This window comes from Salmo salar, chromosome ssa14, assembly GCF_905237065.1.
Source record: "Salmo salar chromosome ssa14, Ssal_v3.1, whole genome shotgun sequence".
Lineage (NCBI taxonomy): Eukaryota > Metazoa > Chordata > Actinopteri > Salmoniformes > Salmonidae > Salmo > Salmo salar.
In genome coordinates, this window is record NC_059455.1 from 65,232,550 (window position 1) to 65,243,741 (window position 11,192).

An 11,192-nucleotide genomic window follows, 5' to 3' on the forward strand; every position below is an offset into this window, starting at 1 on the left:
TTTGTTTCCTGTTTATCATTAGGGGCCAGGTAAAGAGTAAGCACTTCTTCATAACCAGTGGTGGTACATAGGCTACTCGTCATCAATTCTGTTCAAGGTTTCTGTTTCTGCTCAGCTCTCCTCCCACAGCTCTCCTAGCTCTGGGCTGGGCAGCAGTGTGTGGTAACCACGGTGTGGTTTGTGTTCCAGACGCAGAAGTGGCAGAGAGGGAGGTGATGTGATGTTGGACACTCCTGGCCTGTGTTGTCCCCAGTCTCGGCCTTGTTTGGCGCCCTCTGTGTCTTTGGACTCTGTTTCCGGTCAGGTGAGCTTGCTGCCCTAGATTTACAAAGGCTACATTTATAGAGGAAAGTTTGCACTTCTTTTTAATCAATGCATCAAAACAAAGACTTGTTTTATACATTTAATTATATATATACAACTAACAAACAGTAGTGTAATATGAATAAACCATTCATTAATGCATTTTCAAATCACTAAGCATATCTTCATGTAGATTACTGATAAAGACACCAACAAACTAGCAGGCTAACTGTTCATATACAGTGCCTTATGGAAAGTATTCAGACCCCTCGAATTTTTTTTTACACTTTGTTAGGTTACATCCTTATTCTAAAACTGATTAAATAAAAAAAAATCCCAAATTGTAAGTCAATAATTGGAAATTAAATACCAGAAGAGTACCACTAGGTGGCAGTGAAGTATATTGTTGCTGTATTGATGCTGTGACTACAGCTTTTCAATAGTGAAGTGTTTTTCAGCGTCGACCAAACTAACATTTTGGAGTTATATGTACTTATAAAGCACTCTTTTCCCAAAACAACTGTTTGAAAATATGTGGTTAGATAAGGCGGGGTCACTGGAAATATAGTATAATGTAACTAAACAACGCACTCTTATTTTAAGATTTGAACACATCCATAATAGTAGCCTATCAGGTAAAGGCTACATTTACACCGCAAACATCTCAAGCAATCTTATGTTAATCCTATGACTATAACAAATGAACCTTGTTACTTAGTTGATTTAGAATTGTATTGATCTGATGTTACATCTGTTCATTTTCTGATCATATTGTGTATGATTAAGGCAAACCTATTTACTTATCTATCAAACATTGTCTGCCTGGATTACAACACTTCCTTAAGCAGCAGACCATAAGGACGGATGGAGTTTTCCACAATAGCTCTCTCTTGAACAGGAGATGATCCCTCAGGCACATAAACCAGCCAGTAACTCTCTCTCCGACACTGTTGCCTTTTCTGGGGTTGATCCTATTCTGTAGCACCACCTTGTAGGTTTTGTTATCTACTTTGGACGTGAATCTCTTGGAGAACTTCTCAGCTACGTTAATGTCCGGTGTTGAGTACACTCCTCTTCCGACAGTAGCACCATCTCCATCTTTCCTGATGATGCCCTGGGATCCGTCCATAGCAGGTCCGTGGTAGGACCCTGGCCAGGCCTCGTCTCCGGTCCCCAACCATCCATCTCCATCCCTGTATTTGTTCAACACCTTCAGGGCAATGCGGTTCCAGCCACAGGGTCGGACGTACTGCTCCTTTCCCCGAGTAAACACTGCTTCACCATCCTTAACATTTGTAAAGTCGTAGTCATACCGAGAATCAAGAAACTCTTTCACGTTCACAGAAACAGTGGTTTGTGGAATGGATGCGGCGGATGGGGCATCTGGTAAAGCTAAGGCACCTTTTAAAGACAATGTCCCCAAACTTGGGTACTCCAACTCTAGAAGGCCCTCTTGTACGTAGAACTCCTTTAGTGCGACCACATTGACAAAGTCCTGTGGGGTTAGTGAAAGTGTTCCCGCGGTGGTTGATTCCACTTTGCAACCTGAGACAGCAGACAGAGCCTCCAAGATGAGATTTACGTTTGGCATGGTGAGAGTTAGAAATCTTGAAAACATTGACGGTATGAAGACTTCACAGAGAGCAGAAAACTCCTTCCTGTGTGTGATCAGACACGAAGGCGTCTGCTCTTGTAATTTCACTTATACATAGACTGTGCTGTGAAATGTAATTTTTACTTTCACTTTCTGTTGCAGTGACTGGAAAAACAAGATGGCATACGGTAAAAGTACACTGACAGTGCAAAACATTAGGAACATCTTCCTAATATTGACTTGCACCCCCTTTTGCCCTCAGAACAGCCTCAATTCGTTGGGACGTGGAATCTACTAGGTGTCGGTCGCATTCCACTGGGATGCTGGCCCATGTTGACTCCAATGCTTCCCACAGTTGTGTCAAGTTGGCTGAATGTCCTTTGGGTGGTGGACCATTCTTGATACACACGGGAAACTGTTGTCGTGAAAACCCCAGCAGAGTAGCAGTTCTAACACGTTCAAATGCAGTTAAATATATGTTCTTGTCCATTCACATTCTGAACTGCACACATACACAATCCATGTCTCAAGGCTTAGAAATCCTTCTTTAACCTGTCTCTTCCCCTTCATATACACTTATTGAAGTGGATTTAACAGGTGAACGCAATAAGGGATCATAGCTTTCGCCTGGATTCACCTGGTCGGTCTATGGCGTGTGGCTCAGTTGGTAGAGCATGGTGTTTGCAACGCCAGGGTTGTGGGTTCGATTCCCACGGGGGACCAGTACGGAAAAAAATGTATGCATTCACTACTGTAAGTCGCTCTAGATAAGAGTGTCTGCTAAATGACTAAAATGAAAGAGCAGGTGTTCATAATGTTTTGTGCACTCAATGTAGATGTAGTGAACAAATCTTGATCATCCCCATTATTGTTGTGGTTGAATGATAGCAGCAAAAACAGAAGTGAATGTAAACGCTTAAGACTTGTAAATAGTTTACTTAAACTTTTATTTTGTAATGTCCCTTTATCTTTTGCAAATCTGCAGTTAATTAAATGTTTTTGATTTCAAAACCCCAATTATAACCCCAATTTATAATCTTGTTTTATATTCTCAAAACATTGTAGTCGATATCCGCGCTTATAAACCCAGGGTCGTTACAACATGATTAAAGCTATCATTTTGATCTCATGGATGGTCAGTCCTTGCATCAATAGTGCTGTCTATGAATTTAAGAGTGGTTCTATTTCTTCAGCCCCATTGGTCAGCTATTTACCCAAACAATGGCGGGATAAACCACTTGTTATTGTTTGAACTGCAGATTGCCTCTATGAATTGTTTCCTCTTTCAGGTAAAACAACATATTTGTGTAGCACCTGTGTGAACAGGAATTCAAGTCTCATGGTAAAAGTACTTATCTTAGTCATAATCGTTAGGACTAAACCTTGCCTAACTGTAAATCTATGCCTGAGAGGTTTGGATGGCATGAAGTCAATATTTAATCACTAACACTGATATATATATATCATAAGGAAGTGAGTGTACACTATGCCAGTATGAAGCACACTGGTAAGGCCCGCCCCATTGCTCAGGGAGTGCCAAGATTGGCCCAGGGAGATGTTATCTATACAACAGTGGCCCAATGTGTTCATTCAGGCGCATGGTGCATCTGCTGACATTGTTCTCTGAATATCTGTTCTTGATGGAAATAAGATTGTATTTTGATTTGTGCATGTATGAGTGTTTCTGTAAATGTGGAAAAAGCTAATGTAATAATTGTTTTTTTTATCCAAAAATCTCAATATAATTGTTTTAAGCCAACAGGATATAGAATTAGTTGGATAAAAGAATAGTATCTTGCGTATCTTGAAAGACTGACATACATTTATTATAGGATTAAAGAGCAACCTTTGTAAAATGTACTCGTACTGTAATACAAAGAGGTAAAATACGAACTGTTTTGTAAAGGAGTCAGTCAGTCAAATCAATGTGTTATTCTCTCCAAACCCTGGAATGCTGGTCTAGCAGAGACCACAGTGGAATAGATGACCTGATGCTGGTCTCCCTGTACCCTCGATCTTTCCCTCCAGTTCTGCCGACCCAGAGATGCATACTGAACCTCAGTGTCTTCCACATGAGAAGGGCTCTGAGACACACACGGAAACATACAAATATTTAAATTGACATTTTAGCAATGTTTTCAATGAGTGATATTCATTTGTACTCACTTCTTCCCCATCACTTTGTGTGATTTCAGACCCTATAACACAAAATATTTTTTTCAATTACTTGTTTTCAAAGATAGCAATACTTGTTGAGAATGCACACATTGTACACAAACCCTATTCGATAGACTTTTCTGTCAGCAAACAATTAGACAGTGTTCTTTACCTAGATTTGACAAGCACCTAGTCTGGAGTTCAGTTCCTTCCTGCTTGTGTCCTGTCACTATCGGGAATACAGTAATTATGTCACATTTGTAAAAAAAGGTTTTTGCATGTCTGTATAGGCCAATTTAATTTACTACAAACAATATAATTTAGGGGATTTTTTTTACCTGTACTGCATTTCTTTATTCTTTTTCTCAGTCTTCCTTTCAGCAAATTGCACAGCAGACCAGCCAGAAGCACCACGATGCATAGTCCAATGACAGCTATTATCATCACAACTAATAGACAAAAACATGAAGCACAATTTGATTTGTGAAAATGTCACCTGATAACAGGATGAAAGCCCAGTTCATGCGCTCTGAAGCGAGCACATAGCATGGAGGGTCGCTAACAGTAAACCCAAAGTTGGGTGGGTGGCATATACAACACATAGATGTTCAGTGCCTTCGGAAAGTATTCAGATCCCTTGACTTTTTCCACATTTTGTTAACGTTACAGCCTTATTCTAAAATGGATTAAATAAAAAAAATCCTCAGCAATCTACACACAATACCCCATAATGACAAAGTGAAAACAGGTGTCGAAATGTTTGCTAATTTATAAAAAAATACAAAACAGAAATACATTATTTACATAAGTATTCAGACCCTTTGCTACGAGACTCGAAATTCAGCTCAGGTGCATCCTGTTTCCATTGATCATCCTTGAGATGTTTCTACAACTTGTTTGGAGTCCACCTGTGGTAAATTCAATTGATTGGACACGATTTGGAAAGGCCCCTACCTGTCTATATAACGTCCCACAGTTGACAGTGCATGTCAGAGCAAAAACCAAGCCATGAGGTCGAAGGAGTTGTCCATAGAGGGGCCTACCGAGTGGTGCAGCGGTCTAAGGCACTGCATTGCAGTGCTAGAGGTGTCACTACGTACTCGGGTTCGATCCTGGGCTGTATCGCAACCGTCTGTGATCGGGAGTCCCATAGAGCGGAGCACAATTGGCCCAGCGTCATCCGGGTTAGGGGAGGGTTTGGCCGGGGGGGCTTTTTACTTGGCTCAACGCGCCTCCTTGTAGTGGGCACTTGTAGGCTGACCTCGGTCGTCAGTTGAACGGTGTTTCTTCCGACACATTGGTGCGGCTGGCTTCCGGGTTAAGCGGGCGGGTGTTAAGAAGCACGGTTTGACGCATGACTCGACCTTGTGGGAGTTAATGTAATGTAGCTAGGTGCAACTGCTATGTTAATGTAATGTAACTAGGTACAACTGCTATGTTAAGGAAACACAGGAACAATGGTTACATTGGTTGCATCTGGACATACATTGGCTGAGGCAATAAGTACATTTATGGCAGCTGGACACAAATAATGGATGCATTAAGTCAGGGCCATAAGCACATTTATGACAGTCAGACATACTAATGTCAGAAGGACACAGGAAGGAGGATGGTGGTAAAATGACCAACAGGTGAAATATAAGTATATAATAAATGTATTATTTTTTGTATGACATAAGGGGTCCTGCCACCATTATAATCTAACCAGAAGCAGAGATGGCCGTTACTGGGCGTAAACAAGCAAAGAACTCGGACTAAAAGATAATGGTGGCAGAAGGACTAAGGGGAGTAATTGTATTTACATATGGGATGTACCCATATGTTGTATGTGTATAAAAGCAGAGCCCGTGCTGAGGGGAGTCAGTTGTTCCATGGACCAGCTCGGCTTTGCTACTTTGTATTAAAGCCTATATTGAATTCACAAGTTCTTGTAAGAGTGTTATATTTTTGAGGCAATATTCCACGACAACGAGGTTTGTGTCTGAACTTTCATGGACAACCTACCATTTATAGGGCGTGTCTCTCTGTTCTCTCTCCCAACAACATCTGAAAATAGGTGAAGAATATTGGTCATGGAATTTACTTTTACAGCTCACAGTTAAAACCCTGGCTTTTTGTGAAATTTTCATACTTTCAAGAACTGCAATGTGTTGATTTGTTACCTGTTTGCATAAGAGCAGTGGTACTCTGGATGTTGAGATGATCTGGGTTTGCAAAAAAAAAGTTATGCATGACATTTTAAGTTAACTGGGAATGGCATTGTAGTGGCCTCTGAAGTGTTAAAGAGGATTTTTGAGCCTGATCTTTTTATTAAATGCTTTATGATACTGTCAAAGGAAAATACATAGACAGTTAAATAGATATAGTGTAGCTATAAGGGAAAAACAGGAGAAAAAATGCCATTTGGAAAGCTCTACCTGTCAACACCGTTACTTTGGCTACCTTTTCCCCATTACACAGGTACTCTCCAGAGTCCCCTGGCTGCAGATTGAGGATCTGCAGGGCACCATCTTCATCATAGGAAAACCTTTTCTGGGGGTCCTTTTTCTCCATTTTTATGGTCCCATTTTTTAACAGAGTCGAGATGGGTTCTCGTTTCACATGACTATCTTTCCTGAAGTACCACCTCTGCTTGGCTTTGCTAGATACTGTACAGGGAAGCAATAGGGCTCGGCCAGCAGAAACCTCAAAGTTTTTGCCTGTGGGAAGATATTTATTGTATTAAGTATTGGTAACAAGATGTGGAAATTTATTTGACATTGATAGTAATATGCTCATCAGATGAACAAAATAGACTATGTTTCTGCTCCCACTTAACAAAGCAATGTTCAACCTCGATATAGAATCGAAGATACCAATTGTGACCAATTTTAAATACCTGGGCATTGATGTTTTAGTTAAAAATGTTTAGAAGAAGGGTGAGGAGTCACCCTCGGCAGGAGTCGTGACACCATCCAACTACCTACCTCATTCTCATATTGTTTTTATTTACTTTTTTTGTTCTTTTGTACACCAGTATTTCTACTTGCACATCATCATCTGCACATCTATCACTCCATTGTTAATTTGCTAAACTGTAATTACTTCACTACTATGGCCTATTTATTGCCTTACCTCCTTACTCCATTTGTACACACTGTATATAGATTTTTCTATTGTGTTATTGACTGTACTTTTGTTTATCCCTGTGTTGTTGTTTTTTGTCGCACTGCTTTGCTTTATCTTGGTCAGGTCGCAGTTGTAAATGAGAACTTGTTCTCAACTGGCCTACCTGTTTAAATAAATCAATTGTATTTTGAATATCTGTATAGAATATCGACGAATGCAGGCTGATTCTATTCATGTGTGCCTTAGTCCCACAAACAACTTTACAAACATAAGATGAGTTACCCATGATGCTTTGTTTTATGCATAGATACAGTATGTCCACATCATGAGCCCGTAAGGGGAGGGAGGGGGAATAGGAATGGGTTGCACCTACTAAGAAGGGGGAGGGAGAGGGGAGATGGGGCCGACAGGACAAATAATGCATATTTTCTTTGTTTTCGACTGCTTTTAATTTCTTTATATATATACTTTGTGAATATTAATTCCTGTCTGTGATCTGAACCCCTCGCAAATAAATGTCTAAAAATAAATAATACAAGTTGGTCACAAAAATAAGTGTTTCAGCTAATTTTCTTAAAAATAGATACTTATTTTCTTCTATCACGCCAATGACAGAGCAGTCTTACTGTTGGTTATCCAATTGAAATTGATCATTGGTTCAACCATTCTTTATCGCCCAGTCAGTGGTACATTTTCAGCTAACATCATCAAGGACAGCAAACAGTATATTTCTAGAAAAATATAGAGTGGTGGTCAGACAAGTGTTACATTTCACACTGTAACCTGTCCTCATACCTTTCAGTACCTCCACGTCTGCCACTAGCTGGTCGTTGCAGTGGTAGTTCCCAGAGTCGGATGTCTCCAGCTCTTTAATAACCAGAGATCCATCAGGCCGGAGGTCATATTTCTGTTGGTTCATGTAAGCAACCGACTGGCCTTGTTTGGTGACTATGATCCTGTTGACCTGGTGTCGCCACTGTAAGTCAACAGTGCCACTGCAGGCCAGGTACAGGCGATGCTCCTCAGGCACTGAGACTCTTCTCACTGAGTGCAGAAATAACAAGTGTGAAATGGGTTTAGCCTAACTAGAATAAACTGGACTAACTGATATTGTGGGAAATATAGACATAGACTTCTGAGCATGTCTGCTTTGTGTCACAGCTAATTTAATCCAAGAAAAAATGTGGGGTAGTGTGTTGGATCAGGGGAGTTTTCTGAGAGCCTGACTTGTCCCAAGCCTATGGAATCATCTGAGTGCAGTCCACTTCTACAGTGGCTGTATGTAGAAGAATCTAACTGTTTGTCTACCATTGCATGCAAGGCTGTGTGTCACTCATATCTTCCTGAGTCCATTTCTGTCCTGCTTCCTGTGTGATCCACTATTCCTATTTATCTAATGGGAACATGGCATATCCTTAGAGTGGGAATAAAATTAGCCCACTTTAAAGAAGCTAACGTGTGGGGGGTTTTTTCAAGACAAAACCATTAAAACAAACACAAGTATTAATGGTGTTATTGTTTGGAAAATGTTACTGTCAAGGTGTTGACAAAATGGATTGAGTTTAAAATGGATTAAATTGAGATTGTTGTCCCTTGCCTACACACAATACCCCATAATGTCAAAGTGGAATCATGTTTTTCGAAAATGTTACAAACAAATTAAAAATTAAAAGCTGAAATGTCTTGAATCAATAAGTATTCAACCCCTTTGTTATGGCAAGCGTAAATAAGCTCAGGAGTAAACATTTGCTTAACAAGTCCCATAATAAGTTGCATGGACTCTGTGTGCAATAATAGTATTTAGCATGATTTTTGAATGACTACCTCATCTCTGCACCCCACACATACAATTATCTGTAAGGTCCCTCAGCCGAGCAGTGCATTTCAAACACATATTGCCCCCCCCCCTCCTTTTACACCGCTGCTACACTCTGTTGTTATCATCTATGCATAGTCACTTTAATAACTCTACCTACATGTACATATTACCTCGACTAACCGGTGCCCCTGCACATTGACTCTGTACCGGTATCCCCCTGTATATAGTCTCGCTATTGTTATTTTACTGCTGCTCTTTAATTACTTGTTACTTTTATTTCTTATTCTTATTTTTTTTAAATGCATTGTTGGTTAGGAACTTGAAAGTAAGTATTTCACTGTAAGGTCTACACCTGTTGTATTCGGCGCATTTGACTGATAAAATGTTATTTTCTTTTATTTCCGTTCTAGACATTATTATGAGCCGTCCTCCCCTCCACAGAATCCAATACAACACATTACTGAGTGCCATTCCATATTTTCAAGCATTGTGGTGGCTGCATCATGTTATGGGTATGCTTGTAAGAATAAAAAAGAAACAGAATGGAGATAAGCACAGGCAAAATCCTACAGGAAAACCTGGTTCAGTCTGCTTTCCTCCAGAGACTGGGAGATGAATTCACCTTTCAGCAGGACAATAACCTAAAACACAAGGCTAAAACTACACTGGAGTTGCTTACCAAAACGACAGTCAAATGGCCAGGTTTTGACTTAAATCTACTTGAAATATATGGCAAGACCTGAAAATGGTTGTCTTGCAATGATCAACAACCAATTTGACAGAGCTTGAAGAATTTTTAAAATTATAATGGGCAAATGTTGCACAATCCAGGTGTGGAAAGCTCTTAGAGACTTACCCTGAAAGACACAGCTGTGATCGCAGCCAAAGGTGCTTCTATAAAGCATTGACTCAGGGGTGTAAATATTTATGTAAGTGAGATATTTCTGTATATCACTTTCAACACATTTGCATAAAAAAATGTTTTCACTTTGTCATTATTGGGTATTGTGTGTAGAAGGGTAAGAAAAAAACAATTGAATCAATTTGTTATGGTAGCACAACAAATATGGAATAAGTCAAGGGTATGAATACTTTCTGAAAGCACTGTACATGAAGTAGAATCTCAAATCAATTTTAGGAAATAAAGTTAAATAGAAATTCTTCTAATACACTATGTTTTCCCAGTGTATACTTCCTCTTTTTATGTTTTGTTAATTTTGTCTTGGATAGAAAGAAAGAAAGTATGGGTGGTGTGTGTGTGTGTGTAGTACTCAATCAATGCAAAAAACAAAATGTTCACTGTACCTGTACCTGTAGCTGTTGCACTAGAGGTGAGGGGAATCATTAGAAAAAACAACAAAGGCTTAAAATAGCTCCACATCTTTCACCAAAACTCTTAACACTGCAGAGTTCATCGGTATACGTGATAGTAACCCCTCCTTCCCTTTTCCTCTGTTCCCTGTTTAAACCAGACCAAGACCACATGAGTCTGTGTGGTCATGACTAAGACAGTAACATCATGGTGACTAATGGGCAGCATTATATCATAGACTCAACATTAGGATAACATTTGATAGTGGAAATCCCAAATGTTTCATTATGCTTCAATGAGAGGACATTGACACATCTTTTCACATATACCTGTTCTATTCTGTGTGTCTTATTGCATTTCATGCTCATTTAAAAATGCCTTCTTTTTTTGATTGATTGGTAAATAAGAAGCCACTCACAATAGGGCTGGGCCTATCTTGAAGTTGAGACAGTGTTAAATTACATCCTCGTGAGTACAGATTTGAACCAGGTGGGACCACTAGCGGTTCTGGGGGGGCAGTGCCCCTGTGACAACAATTTTGGACCCCCTTGTGGCCCCCCTAAATGTGGAGTATGAAATCATTTTTACGGAACTAGTTTTTGCTATCGTTCTTTTTTTACATCCGTTATTAGACAGTGGCAACGATGATGATTATGAACATGGTCTTTTGCCTGCTAATGCCTGCAATGCAGTGAAGAAAACGATTTGACAACAATAACGTCTAATGTAACTGACCCCAGCTTGGCCCCCCCAGTTGAAATGGTCTAGAACCGCCACTGGGTGGGACCCCTGCAGAGTGACTTTCCAAACAATGCTATTAGAATGATGACAGTAGTAGCGAAATAAAGGCTTTCTACTAGTTTTGTGCAGATATACCGTACCAGAGACGGTTCAGAAAT

At 39.9% G+C, this 11,192-nt stretch overlaps 1 protein-coding gene across 2 annotated transcripts; it reads right to left on the reverse strand.

The window, feature by feature from the left end:
* Window positions 1–390: 390 nt before the first annotated feature.
* Window positions 391–10,475, reverse strand: LOC106569945 (uncharacterized). Of its 2 annotated transcripts, none has more exons than XM_014141721.2 (9): window positions 10,287–10,475; window positions 7,958–8,206; window positions 6,472–6,753; window positions 6,217–6,258; window positions 6,059–6,100; window positions 4,393–4,503; window positions 4,227–4,283; window positions 4,064–4,095; window positions 391–3,981 (listed from the first exon to the last, which is right to left on the reverse strand). In XM_014141721.2, exons 1-9 carry the CDS (start codon window positions 10,360–10,362, stop codon window positions 3,820–3,822), a joined length of 1,053 nt encoding a protein of 350 aa, XP_013997196.1. In that variant the 5' UTR covers window positions 10,363–10,475; the 3' UTR covers window positions 391–3,819. The 2 variants fall into 2 exon arrangements, with proteins under 2 accessions (XP_013997196.1, XP_013997198.1); XM_014141723.2 differs by having other exon boundaries at window positions 10,293–10,419.
* Between the last annotated feature and the right edge of the window lie 717 nt (window positions 10,476–11,192).